The sequence below is a fragment of the Quercus lobata genome, chromosome 12, assembly GCF_001633185.2.
Source record: "Quercus lobata isolate SW786 chromosome 12, ValleyOak3.0 Primary Assembly, whole genome shotgun sequence".
Taxonomy (NCBI): domain Eukaryota; kingdom Viridiplantae; phylum Streptophyta; class Magnoliopsida; order Fagales; family Fagaceae; genus Quercus; species Quercus lobata.
In genome coordinates this window covers 26,916,456-26,935,152 of record NC_044915.1, presented here as the reverse complement: position 1 = coordinate 26,935,152, position 18,697 = coordinate 26,916,456, and the positions used below count along the sequence as shown (strand labels likewise).

The window sequence follows — 18,697 nt, the reverse complement described above, 5'->3', positions numbered from 1 at the left end:
TTTTTGATAATTTTTCTTTAGTATATTTTTGTGTTTCTTAGGACTCCCTCTAGGCAGCAATATGGCATGGGGAATGACTATTTTTGCTACATGAACATTCGAATCCAAGCCAATGGTTTTACTGTGTCATCTTCATCGGTGGATGTGATACGATAGAACACCTGGGTAGTCGGATCTTGATCAATATATTCCATTAGCAACTTTTGCAACCTTTGGTAAGACTCTTCCCAATTCCCAAACATCTTCCCAATCACCTTTTGTTTCGCATCCCATACCTTGTAGTAAGAAGGCTTATGACCTTCATATTTCGACTCTATCATAGATCTGAGATGCTTAATTGGGGTAGTGTGATCCTCACATAAGTTCTTAAGGATGTCATCTGCAATAAAATTACAACTCATCATTCTACCATTATTTCACACCCCAATCCGTATACACGTGTGAGGACCCTTGTACACAGTGACCATCCATAATCTGTGGAGATTGGGCTTCATGACTGCGCAGACATACCACTTGCATGACTCATCCATGCATTTTGCACAAAGTTTTGTCGTGGTCGACCTACTGATCATAAAATGTTTGTTTTCCTCGAGGGCACACTTTGTTAATATGCGCTGCACCTCCACTTTATTAGCAAAAGTCAAGCCTTTGCACAAATTCATCTCCTCTCTCCAAGTGGACACAAATGGTGTCTCAATATGTGAAGGATCAACCATATTTTCCCAAGTATTTGCAAAAAATGACAAGGCAGGAGGTGAGTAGGCAGGGATTGTGTCCGTAATGTTTTGGACACTAAGAACATTGTCTGTATCAGGTTCACTACCGTCCAATGTCTCATCGTCATCAATGTCCCTCTCAAAGTCCCTAAAGTCCCCTTGTTCAATCCTGTCTTCAATCTCATCTCTATCGACAAAATCTTCACCGTCAATGGCAATACTCTCATCAACATAGTTGTCATCATCATCCTCATCCTCATCCTCATCGTCATCATCATCATCATCCTCATCCTCATCCTCATCATCATCATCATCATCATCGCCATGAACATCATCATCGCCATGAACATCATCATGCTCTACATGTGTAAAATACTCATATTGAGCATCCGGAACTGTAACTTGTAAACTTGTTTATGTTTGTTGGATTTCGTCGATACCAACTTCTGCACGTGGCTCCAACTGTATGTACAACTCAATGTTAATTACTTCAGGTATTCTCTCCAACTTGTCAAACATGATCTTCACATGTTTGTCTGCTTCTATCGCCATATACTTGTAATTAATCCGGTGCTTCAGGATTTCATTTGGCATACGATAAGTAATTTGTATGTTGTGCACAGCAGGATTCTCACACAACTCTTCCATAACCATCATCTTCAATTCGTCAAGGGTCTTCAACCTACGATCAATTTGGGTATAATAGGTCTTTATACCCGGCCTTCAAATGGCAATCCCTTGTTCACATTGGCATTCTTCAACGGACCACCGTGGTATAGGATTATATCAATTTCAGGCATTATGAACTTGTTAAAGTCAAGTTACTATGTTAGTTAAAAAACATTTTCAAGTTCCCTGATCTAAAAGAAACTTGAAGCAAGTCTTTAACTTTCTAATAAAAAGAAGCGGCCAAGAAATTTTTTTAATTTGATTTTCATGATACAAACTGAACATTTTTTTTTCTAAAATTTTGGCTGTAGTATGACTATATTTAACAATTGGACATATACAAATCCATCTGTCCTTCCTATATACAAGAAGCTAATTACAGCAGGATGGTATGAGAGACAAAGACATGTAAAGCAAAAGATAATTGCAAACACAATTTTTTGTAACACATACATAATTGCAAAAGATAATGGGGGACTAAATAATTGCAAAAGATATATCATATAATTTTGTAACACATACATAGCCAAAATTTTTTGTAACACATACAACCCTCCCCCCCTCCCCCACAAAAAAGAATCAAGACCTTTTTAGTATTTCCAACATATTTCATGCTTAAGACATCAGTATCAACTGAAATCCCAGTCAACCATTTTATAAGATTCCAAGACTAGCTTTAATAACCACATCAGAGTGGACCTTTTAGCCTAATGAATACAAGGTACACACTCATTAGAAATTAAATCTGCTTCAAGATTGTGACTGTTCTCAACAAAAGCCCCTTCGAAAAAGAATAAGAGAACCTCTGCTATTCTGTACAGAGCACTTTGGTAATGATTCCGTGAAAAGTCGTTACAAGATTAAAGTCCATAATATTTTTTTCACACATACACATCTATATTAACTTGTACTAGAAGTAGATAGCTTATTTTCTAACCTTTTATCAAAAAGAAGTAGAGAGCTTATTATTGAACAAAAGGAAGATACCAGAACCTTGATTACCTTAAAGTCTATTTTCTAACCTTGCTATTGGACAAATATTTACTTCTTACATGCTTGAAAGAAGGTTAAAGTTGATCTTAAGAGGAATTTCCAATACGCTAAGGGCTGACTCACTAAGAAAAAACAATCAAAAGTTTTCCAATACGCTAACCCAGTATATTTTGCACTTCATGTTGTTCTTTTAGCATCACCTCTCCAGCCCAGAAAGATTTAACAAAATTAAAATTTTAAAAATAAATAACGATATCAAATAAATAACGATAGCAAATTTGCAACTGCTATGGAAAAGGCTGGCAGCATGTTTAACCCATTAATCAAATACAAAGAACCATCTGGTAGAAAACTACAACTAATACCCATGGACCGAAAGACACTAAGAACCATTGGAAAGTTTTCTTAGTGGCAAAACCCATAGACAACTAATACCCAACTACAATAACAATCAAATCAAAAAAACCCTTACCTGAGATATGAAATTGTTGAAAGGGAACAGCAGTGAGAGAGGTAATGTGGTGAGTGAGAGTGAGAGGTGTGAGAGTTAGTGAGGCTGAGTGTATGGGTGAGAGTTGAGGCTGCTCTGTTTTTGGGTGAGAGGGTAGTGAGGCTGAGTGTAGGACTATATAAAATTCTGTAGAACGCGTGTTTTATTGATTCAGTCTCAGAAAAACTCGAGTCTTATAGACTTGAGTTCTATTCAAATTTTATTTAAGAAGTATGCGTGTGTTTAATTAAATCTCGAGTCTTAAAGACTCAATTTTTACATAGCAAAAACCGAGTCTTTAAAGACTCGAGATCTATGTAGCCATTTTAAGCCAACTCAGCCATTCACAACAACTGCAAAGCGAGTTTATAAAACTCGATTTTTAATTGAATCTTGAGTTTTTAAAACTCGAGATGTTATTTTTCTTAAAACTTTCAAACGTTGCCTAACTTACTACTTTGAATCTTTATTAATGGCTACTCTGCAAATTCCCTCTCTGAACACTCTGACTTAGCACAAATATTTGGCCTCAGGATTAATGATTTAATCAATTTGCATCTTCTTACTTAAATGGCCATACAGATGCTCTAAATAGCTAACTTAAGGGAAGGAATAAAAACATCCGCTTCAAAGCTGCGATCTTTTGGTTGTTGAATCACATTATTTGCTGTCAGTCAAAGCTACACTTTAATTGAACTTGATGTGCCTGTTTCAACCTTCTACCTCAGCATCCCAATTTCGATTTCAGTTCAAAGGCAAACACTACTCTATACTTTTTGTTGAGGATCTATAGCCAGCCCCAAATATTTTGGGACTAAAATTTGATCGTTGTTGTTGTACAGTAGAGACTAATAATTCATTTATAGCATTGTATTGGGATTTTCTGCAACAAGAATAATTAGAAATGTTAAAATTAGCTCACTGTTTTCACTTCTCAGTGAGTGAACAGGGCAGTGGCCAATTATTTCCACTTAGAGTTGAGGACAAGCTGTTGCTTATCTAGAACTTTTTTTTTATCTTAGACTCCGGATATGTCAATTCCCGCTAGTTCCTAGTTCAACTAGTTACACCGTATAAGAAACTACAATTGTTGAATTGCAATTTTCGGCTGTCAAGAGAATAAGGATGAATTGTAGAGTCGGGATCGTATAATCTTTTGTTTGAAGCATATGAATTGGTGATCTCTAAATTGTGCAAGAGTAAACATTTAATATAATAAAGTAGTACACAAACTTTTTTTGATAGATAAAGTACATAAACTTCATGCCTCCAACTTGAAAATTGAAGGAAAAACACCAAAAACTTCATGCCTCCAACTTGAAGATTGAAGGAAAAAGACCATTAACTTCCTGCCTCCAACTTGATGATTGAAGGAAAGACACTAGTAACAACTCGTTAAGGCTCATAAAAACATAGTCTCCCACATTGAAGTAGGAGATTGTAACACTGAACTCAAAACACACATAGGTCAAAGGGCATGCTTATTTAAGAAAAATTAAAATAGAGTAGCAGGCTGCAGCTAACTCCTTAGTGCTTCTTTCGCATGGCTTGGACCTTCAACCAAGCTGGCCTTGCTGTGATATCAGCTACCCATGCGCTGACATGGGAGCGGGAATCAGCTACCCATGCGCTGACATGGGAGCGTGAATCAGCTACCCATGCACTGACATGGGAGCGGGAATCAAAGAGCTTTTGAGATTGTGTGCCCAACGAGTATTGAAGAGTTGGAAGGTGAAGTAAATCTGCCAAGGTGAAGCAGTCACGTCCCAAGTATTTTGAATGAGCCAGTCGGTTCTCATAGACATCAAGAACCTTAGCCAGCTTAGCTTCATTTTCCTCCACAATTGCTTTGTCTGTAACCATGCCAACCAATGGCTTTATTCCCAGCTCCCAGACTAGCTTTGAAGCTACTGGGTCATACTGTTGGGCCTCCACCTCCATCCAAACCAATGTGATTGCCATCTTCTTGGAGTCTTGGTGTATCAGTTGGGTTCCCTTGTTAGCAAACTCGTAGGCAGCGTATTTGGTAATTGCCCTTGATTCTGCATTACAAAAGGCCTAAGCATGAGGATCATACTGATTATATGCATCCATTAAGAGTATGTATGATGGTTGGAATATATATAATATTTTAGTAAAAAATTAATGTTTGCCTATTTCATGTAAACTTTACCAAAGTGCTTCAGATCTCCATGTTCTAAAGTTGGAACTTGACCAAATGGCTGCATAAACAAGTATATGTTAGATTAAAAAATATTATAATAATTATGTTAGGAAATACAAAGATTGGAAAGGCAATACTATACATAATCCTAAGTAGTTGAGATACATGAATGTTTAGTTTCCTTACATTGAGGGACAGGGAAGTGGTTATAATTTATACCATATTTTCCAAGTTTTTTTTTTTTTTTGATAAGTTCCATATTTTCCAAGTTGGGTGGGTTACAAATAGCTTTTCTAGAATGCTCTATTTGAAAAGTCTATCAAACTGTGAATTTGCAATCTAATCCTGGACAAAGTCGATGAAACAGAAATTTTGTGGCAGCTTATTACATGCACAACAAAGATTCAACCTGGCCCCTCCCTTCTATTTTATGTGGATAGAAAAAGAGAAAGGTACATCTTTATTATTATTTGTGGGGCCCAAATGATTTATGGGCCAGACCCATCTACCCGGGGAGAATCCAAAGGCCCAAGCCGAGGAGGGCTGTGGCCCAAACTCGACAAGATAGCCTTTGGATACCGCCAAGGACAGCTCAGTCCTCAGCAGACCCAAAGTCCCCCCAAAAAGAAAAAAGGGTAAAAACGGTATAGGACTGAAACTTGGAAGAAAGATCTAAAATATCTAGGGAAAGCTGCCCTTACTGCCATTCAATGCTCTGAACCTGACAGAGCCGCATTCTTTGGCTTTTACAACCACCCCCAACGACTTTGAATATGGGCTGATGGGACAAGTATCAATCTTGGAAAGGTTGACCCTATACGTGGACGAAGGACAATGAACGCAGGCAAATATAAAAGGAAAAATAAGTAACCTAAAGAAGGGGGTTGGGAAAAATGGCCAAAAATCAGAGCCTCCCAGCCCACCTCCAGGAGAAAGACTCCAGAGGTGAAGGAAAACTTAAACTTGTACGAACACCACGAAAAACCCACCGCCTGTCGATCAAGGCCTAGCCTTCCAAACCCACGCTCTACAAATGATATTGTTAGGGCATTTTCACGTGCGAACCCGACACTGTTACGGTCCGCCACGAATCGCGTCCTTACAATTAGCGCCGTCTGTGAGAAAGGCTTGTGTGTTGGTATAGGATGTGGGTCGATAGAATTTCTTCGTTATTTCTAACCGTTGGTTATAGAGTTCTAGTATAAAGTTCTGCTAGGAGCTACGTTTCTTGACTAGGGGCTTGGCTGAGGAGCTAACTCCCTTAAAGCCAAGGTCCCCCGTAAAGAGCAAACTAGGCACTTGATAGCGTTAATCGTATGGATAAACTCTAGGGGCTTGATTGAGGAGCTAACTCCCCTAAAGCCAAGATCCCACACAAAGAGAAAACTAGGTTTTGGACAGAACCAAGGCATTGTATGGTCCACGGACTCAAGCCTATGGGGAAACCAACTACCTGGATGAGGAAAACTAGGTTTTGGACAGAACCAAGGCATTGTATGGTCCATGGACTCAAACCTATGGGGAAACCAACTACCTGGATGAGGAAAACTAGGTTTTGGACAGAACCAAGGCATTGCATGGTCCACAGACTCAAGCCTATGGGGAAACCAACTACCTGGATGAGGAAAACTAGGTTTTGGACAGAACCAAGGCATTGCATGGTCCACAGACTCAAGCCTATGGGGAAACCAACTACCTGGATGAGGAAAACTAGGTTTTGGACAGAACCAAGGCATTGCATAGTCCTCGGACTCAAGCCTATGGGGAAACCAACTACTATGAGTAGGTTTTGGACAGAACCAAGGCATTGCATAGTCCTCGGACTCAAGCCTATGGGGAAACCAACTACCTGGATGAGGAAAACTAAGTTTTGGACAGAACCAAGGCATTGCATAGTCCTCGGATTCAAGCCTATGGGGAAACCAACTACTTGGATGAGGAACCAACTATTTTAAAAAAAAACTATGGCACATAAACCTCAAAATCCATGGGAAGAAAACTCTTTGTTAACAGATGGGTTAATCCCTCGATTGCACGGATTCCCCGGTCTACCCTCAGATCCCCAGTACCAAAGGAGTTGATGCGGTACGGTGTAATATATTACCCAAAAGCACAATCAAAGTCCCTCGCTACTCGGCTACTCTCTCGGACGAATTATTTAGAGTTTATCGTTCTCGGACATTGGTCTAGCATGCATCGCGCAGCACTCAGCGATTATCCCGGTTAGTTCCAAGAGTTTAATTTATTGAGGATTAACCTTGTTATACTTGATAATATTTGTGAGTTTAAACCAGTAGGACTCTGTGTTAAGGCATTTTTCTGCCTGGAGTATCATTAAAGGCGAGCTTACATTTAATATTCATGCACCAAGTAGTTGTTGCAGAGAAGGAAAGTATGTAAAAAGAAATAAACACATCTTTTATTAAGACAAAGGAACAGTACAGTGTACAACGAAAAACTGAAACAAGCTTACATTAAAGCTAACTACGCAAGTAAAGAAAAATACAAGAGAATGAAGAAAAGCCGAAGAAAAAAAGGCGCAGATGAGAGATTGGCTACTGTTCCAAGATGTCGTCTAAGGAAACTATTCCTCGACGCTTCTACATGCCCATAACTCAGGCAGCCAAAGAACCCAACTTGGGGCCTGCACCGGTGAAGAAAAGGTGCAGGGAACCTGACCTCAGGCTAACACCATCTACAGAAAAGGTGCAAGGAGCCGGAAGTTGGGGAGCCCTCGCAAAAATTTGCCTGCTACAAGGCAAACGGCGCTGATGGCGGAAATTCCTTCTTCTGACATACCAAAAATCTGGCATGACCAGAACCTGCTTCGGATTTTGACTAAAAGAAGGAGGAATACCATCTTCCTCCTGTCAAGACGGAGGACTGGCTTGAATCTGTGTCATCCTTGTCCATACCATATCACCTTGAGGATTCGGTGCCTCTGAAGCGTGCGGAGACCTTTCATCCCCATCCACGCCTCAAACATTTTGCTTTGAGGCAGTGGCACTAGAAAGAGAGATCGCGGATATGGAAGAAATATGGTTCTGAAGGGAACATGAGAGTTCATGTGCAAGTGAAGTGATCCCCTATCCCATTTATACCCAGAAGTAAACCGGTGGCATTTAATTCATGCAGCGTCCCAAGGAACGCTACAGACAAAACGTCTCTGGCTCGATTTCCAACGTCGTCTGCAACCCTGAGGCTAAAGGAGTCTCGAGAAGGCGCACCTCGAACACTGGGACGCCAAAAAGTACCGCGTGATCAAAGACTACGGAAGTACCTCTTAATTTGCGGGCCCAGTAAATTCGCGGCCCAGGCCCGTTCAGCATAGGAGCCCAGGGACAGAACCAAGGCCTTGCATGGTCCTCGGACTCAAGCCTATGGGAAAACCAAGTACATAAAAAATTACAAGTTTTGGACAGAACCAAGACCTTGCATGGTCCACGGACTCAAGCCTATGGCGAAACCAAGTATATAAAAAATTACAAGTTTTGGACAGAACCAAGGCCTTGCATGGTCTTCGGACCCAAGCCTATGGGGAAACCAAGTACAAAAAATTATAATTATTATAAGTTTTGGACAGAACCAAGGCCTTGTATGGTCCTCGGACCCAAGCTAATGGGGAAACCAAATACTTGGATAAGAAAAGGTTTGAATTTCGTAAGATGGGTTACTTGATAAAAATGTCAGGTCACTTCATCCACGGTTTAAACACCATAAAAGGTTAAGGCCAATAAAGGTGTAAGGAAGGTGGTGGAACGCCCCAGCATTTAGTCGTATAAGAAGGCTGTTCATTTGGTGGGTGATATATATTCAAATGGTTATTCCTCACACGGCATCAAACCTTCGTTTTTCTCCTCGGCTAGCATGGGGTAAGTATTACTTTTCACTGGTCGGCCTTATTGTGCCAAGCATTTCTATTAAAGTTATGGCGACATCTTTTTATTATCAAGTATTTTGGTCTTAGTCGTCATTGATTTAGATGCTATATTATGGTGCCGAGCAGCGTTTGTAAATTTTTTTAAAAAAAGGCATAGAGACAAAACATGCGAAATAAAATAACAACAATTTTTATTAATACGAAAAATTATTACAACGTACAAAGAGGGGCTCAAACGAGCCTATACAAAATGTGAACTACTTAAACAACAATTACATCGGTAGTACAGATAAGTAAACTGTCAGGCGTTTTTTAAACTCGTCTTCAAAGTCTCTCCAATCTCTGCCTCAATACTGCTCATATTACGATAAGAACCTTCTTTGGGAAAAAATGAAGGAGAAGGAAATAGTAAGGAAGAAATCAATGAAGAAGATGGAGGAGATGAATGAAGAAGATGGAGGACATGAGTAAAGAAGGAGGAGAAGAAGAGAGAAGAGATGAAAAGAAAGAAAAAGGAGCAAAAGAGGGAGAAGTGAAAGCACCAGGATGGATCTGGTGTTGGGAAGACTAAGAAAGGGAGACGGAGGATAGCACCAGTGAAAGAAGAGAGGAAGAAGTAGAGACACTTAGTCCCTGCCTCGATCCTGACTCCCAACACACTGGAGCCATACTAGGTATGCTCATAGGAGAGTGGTTGGTACTGATGATGGGTGTTCTCGACTCAGTCACGCCGAAAGTTGGACGTGACAAGTCCCTGCTTCGGATTTGGACTGAAAGAAGGGTGAGGTTGATTTTGAGTCTTCGCCATCCCTGTCCCGATCGAGCCATAATGAGCTTTATTGGAACATGGCGTTTATGGGAGGGGTTTGGCTCCTGCATCACTCGTTGTTATGGTAAAGTGTATCACGATTTAGTTTATAAACCAATGGGTAAAATGAACCCTAGGGGAGGCCAAGTATTTCAAATCTCAGAAGGATGAAAAGGGATTCTTTACAAAAATAATAACCTCCTCCCTTCCCTCTTATACAGAGGGTGGAGCGGGAGACATTTAATAGGTTCAGATCTCCAAAGGAATCTGCCAACACAAACATGCTGGTTCTGTTTCTCCACCCCATCAAAACAAACCGTCGAATTAAAGTAGTCTCGTAAATAGTGGTCATTAAAAGCGCGTTTTAGATACCCAAACGATAAGAACGCATCAAGCGCGAAATCAAAAAACTGTCTCATAGACCGGTGCATTTCTTGGACAGATGAAGAGCCGCCAGCATTATTAATAGGCCAAATTGATTGGGCCGTAGGAAGAGGTTCGACATCACCAAAACCCCCCTTTCCAACCAAGAGGTTGGACAGCTGGGTTTTGAGGGGCTATTGTGGGGCCCAAATGATTTATGGGCCAAGCCCATCTACCCGGGGAGAATCCAAAGGCCCAAGCCGAGGAGGGCTGTGGCCCAAACTCGACAAGATAGCCTTTGGATACCGCCGAGGACAGCTCAGTCCTCAGCAGACCCAAAGTCCCCCCAAAAAGAAAAAAGGGTAAAAACGGTATAGGACTGAAACTTGGAAGAAAGATCTAAAATATCCAGGGAAAGCTGCCCTTACTGCCATTCAATGCTCTGAACCTGACAGAGCCGCATTCTTTGGCTTTTACAACCACCCCCAACGACTTTGAATATGGGCTGATGGGACAAGTATCAATCTTGGAAAGGTTGACCCTATACGTGGACGAAGGACAATGAACGCAGGCAAATATAAAAGGAAAAATAAGTAACCTAAAGAAGGGGGTTGGGAAAAATGGCCAAAAACCAGAGCCTCCCAGCCCACCTCCAGGAGAAAGACTCCAGAGGTGAAGGAAAACTTAAACTTGTACGAACACCACGAAAAGCCCACCGCCTGTCGATCAAGGCCTAGCCTTCCAAACCCACGCTCTACAAATGATATTGTTAGGGCCTTTTCACGTGCCAACCCGACACTGTTACGGTCCGCCACGAATCGCTAAACACCACGAAAAACCCACCGCCTGTCGATCAAGGCCTAGCCTTCCAAACCCACGCTCTACAAATGATATTATTAGGGCCTTTTCACGTGCGAACCCGACACTGTTACGGTCCGCCACGAATCGCGTCCTTACATTATTATTATTATTTATTTATTTATTTTTTCCTGAATCAGGCTCTCTGTCGCTTCTAGGATGTTACATAAGCTCTTAAAGTCAGTCACAACCCCAATGTGAGAGACTTGAGTGTCCAGTTAAAGACTAAATATAGAGTCTAAATTTTGCCAATTCATATTAACTTTAATTTAGTTTAATCACAATTAAATTATTTAAGCAGTTAAATTTTAAATGAATTGGCAAAAATTAGCATGAATTGATCAGGAAGGCGGAAAATAAGTTAGCTCTCCCTACTCTATAAAGCCGTTCAAAATTTTGCGATAAGTAAACTTTTAGAATGTTTAAATTCATTGTTGATGATTCCAGTTGGGTGTCGACTATCTATTTTTCCTTGAATTACATGGACACTAGGATCCAAATCTAGTCGAGTCCTCACAGCCACAGGGCATAATGGACACGTTTTCTTCAGCCTAGTGCAGAAGATAATGTTAGAAAAGGACGACTTTGTAGACAGAAGCAGTGTAATACAGCCAAATAGATAGGCAATGACTTTATGTCCATTTCATTAGAGAACCGAGAATATAATGAGAAGGCAAAAGATTGGTTGGGTTTTGATCGGTTATTGGTCCACACTGCTATTGACTCGTTTATCTTTTAGTCTTTTGGGGTGCTCCATCCATTCAGTAACATTCGTTCCTTTCTTGAATAAACTAATATAAAAAAGGATCAATAGCGAGAAATAGAGCATATTCGTAGCATTTTCTCAGGTGTACAGCATTATTCCTAGCAAAATATATTTGTCCTACTATCATAAAAAAAAAAAAAAACGAAAAGACAGATTTAACCTTTTCTTGTCTACAACTTGATAATTTCATTAATCTTGTAGATAAACTTAGACACTTATTACCAATTCATCGAGATTCTCTTGCTTTGAAAATGGTGCTATATTCAGTTATTAAAATCGTGTTATTAACCAGACTTTGTTTTCTCTGTTGACAAAGTTTGTATCTTATTATTCATTGATTGGGATTTGGATCATATGGGGTAGGTATAAACCAAGGGTTATGTTAAAAATTCCATGTGGTTATTTGGCTGTTATGTAAGAAAATCATTATTATTATTTTTTTCTAAACCCTTTTTTTTCATTACTTTTATTAAAAATATGTTTTTCTTTTACTTTACTTACATTAAGAATGTGTTTTTTTTGGTACATGTTATTCACTTATGACATGTTATGTTAATGATAATATTAAGAACATAAATTATTTGAACAGGAGCAGCTTGATGCATTTGGGGGCCTAAAGCGAAAAGTGATCACCTTGTTTAGATGCAAAATTACTATTAATTAAAATGAACTACGAAGAATTTTTTCTTTTTTTAGAAATTTTATAGACAAAAAAATTCTAATTTTTCATACTTGTTGATATGGTAGATTGATAATGGTGAGTAAAACAGTGGTGTTAGTGGTAGGCTTAGATGAAAACTAGTAAAAGTTTGCTAACTAAACTCTTATTATTATTCTTTTTTTTTTAGAAGTGCAACATTCACAATATTTTTTACAATGAATCCTAGATTTTAAACTACCTTTTGTTTTCTATTTGAAAATATCACTATAATTATTTTTTTGCCATCAACAATAGGCTATAACAACCTGCTACTTAGCATTAGTTGTAAAAATGTTGTGAAAAATATTATGAACGTTGCATTTTTCTCTATTTTTTATTTGTTTTTCATCTGGTAAAAAATATTATTATATTTATTGATTATAAATAACCCTATTGGTTAAAATTTGGGGGCCTTTTTTTTACTTGGGGACTTAGGCGACCGCATTTCTTGCTCCACCATTCAACTGGCCCTATGTTGAATTATTGAGAGAGAGAGAGAGAGAGATAAACTTTGTTGAAAAGTGGGACATGAACCTAATGAGCACATATATGGTTTATTAGTGCAACAAGTGTTACAAGTCCCATTGCATTGGAATGAAAGACTTGCTTTGTATGTTTTTAAGTTGCTTTCATAAGCTGTCACAGTTGTTTTTTCTCCAATCTTCCAATTTGAGGTATCAAGTTTATGCACTATTTTAAATTAGTGAGTGAAAGCAACTTAAAACATACAAGTCTATGCATTGAAAATGGCATATTGTTAACATTAAATTCAATTTGGATCCAGTTAACGGTTGCCCTTATGGTATTTGTTAATTCAAAATTTTAGAAAAGTTTCGATACCACTTTACTGGGGAATATAAAAAATTGTCAAAAATTAGTTTTTTTTTTTTTTTACTTTTCCCATAAAATGTTTCTAAAAATATTTTATAAATCAATGCCCTTAGGGCATCTGTTAACATTTCACAATTTAATATACATAAAGTCAAAGCACACACACTCCATAAATGACCCGCTAGAGTAGAAGGGGCTATTTGTTGTGTCCATCCCATGGAGCGACTTATGAGATATTTACCCTTTATTTTTTTGGCAAGGCAAGGACCATCAACCAAGTTGTTTTTGTCATTATTTGTTGTGTCCATCCCATGGAGCGACTTATGTGATATTTACCCTTTATTTGTTTGGCAAGGCAAGGACCTTCAACCAAGTTGTTTTTGTCATTGATAACCACAAGGATCAAAATGAAAATTTGTTGAAAATTCAAGGACTAAATTGAATGTTTTCAATACATTAGGACCAAAATGAAACAAGGCCTAAATATGAGGACCAAATAAGTGTTTTTGCCCTTAACTTTTTCGTAGTTAAAAACTTATAAAATTGGATTTAAACATAATAACCTGTTTGAATTTGAAGGAAAAAATATAAATATTGTTAGGAGTTTTTTAACTAGTGGAAAACGAGTCGATGCCTACCTAACCCATTCAAATGGTGGGTTGAGTTAACCCATGGGTCACACGGTTGATATATATATTGGTTGCTTTCTGACCTTGTTTAAAGTAATGTTCAAACTTACAATTATTGCTCTAATGCTCTTTTCTTTATTTCCTTTCTTTTTTATTGTTTTTTACTCACAGGTTCTTTCTTCATAATGTCAAGGCTTGAAATAAACTTAAGAATTTATATATTATTTAACTTTTATTTATATTTTTTTTTGTTTATTTATTCTTTTTATTTGTATTGAAAGGATGATAAAGACGATAACATTGAGTTTCTTTACAATAAAAAATACATGTCGTACTAAGTTGATTTGATCCTTGTTGAGGTCTAAAAAAGGGTCATAGTGAAATAAGCCCAAAAAAGAAGAACAAGTCAAGCCCAAAAGGAAAAATTCAGGCTAAGCCCAAAGTAATAGATACGGAAGACCCATGAGGGAATAAAAGAAAGGCCCAAAAGATCCTGAAGCCCAGAAAAGAAAGAAGCATCCGAAAAAAAAAAAAAAAAAAAAAAAAAAAAAAAAAAAAAGAGACCACGGCAAAGTATAAAGAAGCAAGGATCCTCAGGAACCATCAATAAGCACGGATCCCTTCAGGCACAAAGAAAAAGGAAGACTGGGACAGATCGATAGAAAGAAGACAGAAGAAGAAAATAAGAAATAAAAGCAAAAAACGCAAGCGACCTCTCATGGCACAGACAGAAAAGGCCTCGGGGAACCAGGACAGGGAAGAAGAATGATAACAAACGACTTTCAAAAAATGGCAGAACAAGATTCCGCCCAAATAGGAAAGAAAAGGGAAAAGAGGAAGACGCCAGAAATGGGGATGCCGAGAAGGGCATACCTCAACACGTCCCGAAGAGGAAGGCCAACCAGAAGCTTTCAAAAGAATCAGAACCGAGAGAAGGAAAGAATGAGAGAAAACGGAAAAGGGACTTACCGAGACGATGGGGACAGGACATGCTCTGTTTGCAAAAGAATAAAACAGGGGAACCAACGGTTCCCCGGGAAGCCCAGAAAACTCCATTATAAAAGGAGGGGATGGGTTGTGAAGAAGGCAGCAAGAAAAAAAGAAAGAAATACAAGAAAGAAGAAATTCTCTGGGAAAAACTATCAGAAAAATCTGTGCAGAAAGAAAAATACTAAGGGAAAAACAAATATTACTTCCCGGTATCCTGTAAAGGCCACTATTGCACATACTCGGATTCAACGAGAATCAAACTTTGCAAGTTTTGAAGGTTGAAATAGCCATTCAAGACTGCAATTTTTGAGCTTGATTGGACTTTGTATCACGTCCTAGTAAGCTTTCTGTAATCAAACAGATAATGTATTAATGAAACACTGCTTCATAATTCCCAGGATCCCCACAGCACTTTTTTTATATCGTCTTGCTAATCCTGTTTCTTTCCTTCTGAACTTATGTTGTTAATTTTTGGCACTCTTCGATATCTTTGTTTGTCATTTTTCTTTATATTGTCAGGAGTATTCTCTGCATTCACTTGATTCTTAAACAGCTCGTTAGCTGCGGTGAGTCAAGGTCCGGTCCACCAAATCCTTCCTTTTCATTCAGGCCCGGAATCCTTGGGCCTGAGTGTCACGAAAAAGGCACTCTCACATTTTGGCGACTCCGCTGGGACTGGGCAAAGAAGAAGGAAGAAGCAACCCCTTCACAGAGAATGCCTCCAAGACAAAGAAACAGCAAATGAACTAATGTGCCACCTATGACCTCTGAGCCCGTAGGAGAAAACGAGGAAGTCTCCAGGCAAGGAGGTGGGATACCTTTGGTAGAACAGGAGGTTGTGTCAGAACAAAGACACGCAAGGCAGGAACCAGACCTAATGGCCAGGATGACAACAATGTTAAAGGATCTGGAGCAAGAAGTTTGTCTTCTCAAAGAAGGCAGGACACAGGAAATCAGAGACAATATTCCCCCTACTGGCCACCAAGATAAGACGCAGCCAGAAGGAGGGTCAACAGTGGGAGGAAGAGTCAACCCTCAGTACTTGACACTAGCAGACGTCAATGCCCTCCTGGAGCAAGAAAGGGAAAAACTCTCAGGGATTCCCAAGCAATTCTCTCGGGATCCCCCGTTCCCTCTAGAACTTCTTGGCAAACCATACCCTAAGGGGTACGAACCCCCAAAGTTCCATCCTTTCGATGGGAGGAATGGAAGTGCCGTGGAACATGTGAGTAGGTTTGTCCACACTATGGACCCCTATGCAGGAGACAGAATTATGTCTAAGGGAATTCGCCAAATCCTTAGTGGATAGGGCATACACTTGGTACACCATGCTGAGACTCGGGTCCATCAAAACCTGGGATGAGATGATGGAAAAATTCTGCGCCAAATATTACCCTGGTGAAGACAAAATCACTTTCCAGAACCTGCAAATGGTGAGGCAAAGACCTGGAGAAGATCCTGTTCAATTCATTAAAAGATTCGAAGATGTGTCCCTAGACTGCTATGAAGACCATGAAGAAAAGGAGCTCGTGGAAACCTGTATAGCCAACATGCTTTTTTATTACAGGCTCAACCTTGAAAATTTATGTATCACACAGTTTGCTGACCTGCTACAGAGAACCAGAAGGACGGCGCAAACCATGAGAACAAAAAGGCTGCCCGTGTCCCAAGCTATGACAGCATCAGCAGGAGAGAAAAGGAAGAGACCAGATGGGAAGGTGTTTGAGGAACCACCAGTGATCCCATGTACAGCTGAGGAGTTAAGCCATGTCCTAGACAAATGGATTGGAGATGGGGTTGTCAGGCCATTCACTGTGTCCAGGCCACCAACTGAAGAAGAAAGGAAGAATCCTTTATTTTGCAAAATCCATAATTATGTAAAGCACTCCACCAAGGACTGCTGGACCCTTCGCAGACTCTTCCACAAAAAGTTGAGAGAAGGAACCTTGGAGCTCACTCAGAAGGAGCTAAAAGTGCAGAGGAACCCCTTGCCTAACCACAAAGGAAAAGAGGTGGTAGCAGTAGTAATACATGGGAACCCGGCAGAAGCAGGAGAATCTGAAGGATCCTTCCACCCGAGCACAGTCAGAACCCTCCAGAAGAATCCTAAGTTCAGGTCATTATTCAATCAATTAGGATTCGGACCAGAAGCAAGAAGGGTGGCCATAGAGTCTCTCATGAGCATAGCAGCAGATTTAGGGATGGAATGCTTTACAGCTGAGTCACATGCTAGTCGAGCTTTCCTGGAAACAACCAATGCAATAACCTTCACTGATGAAGACATAGAGATTGAGCACCCAGACCACCGTAGACCCCTTTTATCTCATGGCCATCATAAACGGCGTTCAAGTCAGAAGAGCACTGGTGGATACAGGGGCATCACTCAACCTCATAGCCTTAAGCACCCTGGAAGCTGTTGGCTTAGTTGACAGAAGGATCCTGGGGGCTCCCATGGAAATAACAGAATTTGGAGGATCAGTAGAATCAACAGAAAGATACGTGCAGTTAGCCTTAAGGGTGGGGCCAATAGTAGCTCTGACAAGGTTTCATGTGATTAATGCAGAAGTTTCTTATCACGTGTTGCTGGGACGCCCGTGGCTTCATAAACATCGCCTTATTCCATCCACGTTCCATCAATGCATTAAAGGGAGACTGAATGGGAGGCCCATAAGGATCCCTGCCAACCATAATTCTTTCAGTCAGGGAGAAGTGAGCTTTGCAGAAATAATGTTTTACGATGAGTTGGGGCCAGATGATGAGAACCCCGCCCCGGGGACCCCAGGGGCACCTATCCTAGAAGAAGAAGAAGGAGGGAGGGGCACCCGTGATCTGAGGAACCTTCTAGAAAGGAAAAGACAAAAGAGGGAGCCTAGCTCTTCAGGATCCCGAGAATGTGTGGTGGTGCGGGAACCTAGGGGAAGGCTAATCTATCGTTTGTGAAGGTGCGCGGGACCCGAATGCATTGTGCAGGAAGGTCCCGGACCACCAAGCTGCATGATGGCCCAAGAAAAAATCCTAGAAGAACCAGTTAAGGAGGCCCAGATTCAGCCTGAGGAAGAATTAAAGGAAATAGACTTGGGGACAGAACCAGGATCCCGAAAACCTGTCTTCATTAGCAGTCAATTGGTGGCTCAAGAAAGATAACAACTGGTAACCTTGCTTCAAAAATACAGAGATGTGTTTGCATGGACCTATGATGAGATGCCTGATCTAGACCCAGAGTTGGTAGTCCATTCTCTTAATGTGGACCCAGGGATGAGGCCAGTAGTCCAACCAGCTAGGGTCTTCCACACTGAGGTAGAAGCTCAAATAGTTCAAGAGGTCAAGAAATTGCTAACAGTCGGTTTTATCAAACCCATCCAACACCCAAAATGGCTTTCCAATATTGTACCTGTGAAGAAGAAAAATGGTCAGATCTGTTGCTATGTAGACTTTCGCAACTTGAACAAGGCATGTCCTAAAGATGAGTTCCCCTTGCCCAATATCGACCTCCTTGTAGATTCAGCTGCAGGAAACTCAATGTTCTCATTTATGGATGGGTACAGTGGATGCAACCAAATCCGCATGGTAGCCAAAGATGCAGAGAAGACGGCATTCAAAACTCCGATTGGGAACTTTTACTACACTGTAATGCCCTTTGGCCTCAAAAATGCGGGGGCTACATATCAACGGACCATGACAGCCATTTTCCATGACATGATGCATGAGGAGAAGACCAACTACTGTTAGGGAACTCAAAAGCTTCCTGGGAAGGGTCTCCTATATTAGGAGGTTTGTGCCTGGTTTAGCCTCAGCTACAGCAGGCCTATCCAAACTATTGAAAAAGGGGAATGAATTTAC

The 18,697-nt window shown here is 40.1% G+C and overlaps 2 protein-coding genes across 2 annotated transcripts in view; one reads left to right on the top strand and one right to left on the bottom strand.

The window, feature by feature from the left end:
* LOC115971783 (pentatricopeptide repeat-containing protein At5g66520-like) overlaps positions 1-3,909 on the top strand; it is a 32,475-nt gene extending 28,566 nt beyond the window's left edge. Inside the window, exon 2 of the mRNA XM_031091817.1 lies at positions 3,451-3,909. The gene's annotated coding sequence lies outside the window, so the exon portion shown is untranslated. The remainder of the gene's footprint in view (positions 1-3,450) is intronic.
* Positions 3,910-4,270: 361 nt separating this feature from the next.
* LOC115971886 (glutathione S-transferase-like) lies at positions 4,271-5,111 on the bottom strand. The gene is made up of 2 exons (XM_031091987.1): positions 5,042-5,111; positions 4,271-4,910 (listed from the first exon to the last, which is right to left on the bottom strand). The coding sequence occupies exons 1-2, from the start codon at positions 5,094-5,096 to the stop codon at positions 4,396-4,398; spliced, it is 570 nt and encodes a 189-aa protein (XP_030947847.1). The 5' UTR covers positions 5,097-5,111; the 3' UTR covers positions 4,271-4,395.
* Between the last annotated feature and the right edge of the window lie 13,586 nt (positions 5,112-18,697).

What these genes read in the sequence shown, in the direction of transcription:
- LOC115971886 (XM_031091987.1), bottom strand. Translation starts at nt 5,096, where the DNA reads ATGCAGCCATTTGGTCAAGTTCCAACTTTAGAACATGGAGATCTGAAG. An exon ending in TGGAGATCTGAAGCACTTTG is followed by an intron (nt 4,911 to 5,041) that starts GTAAAGTTTACA and finishes TTTGTAATGCAG; the next exon opens with AATCAAGGGCAATTACCAAA.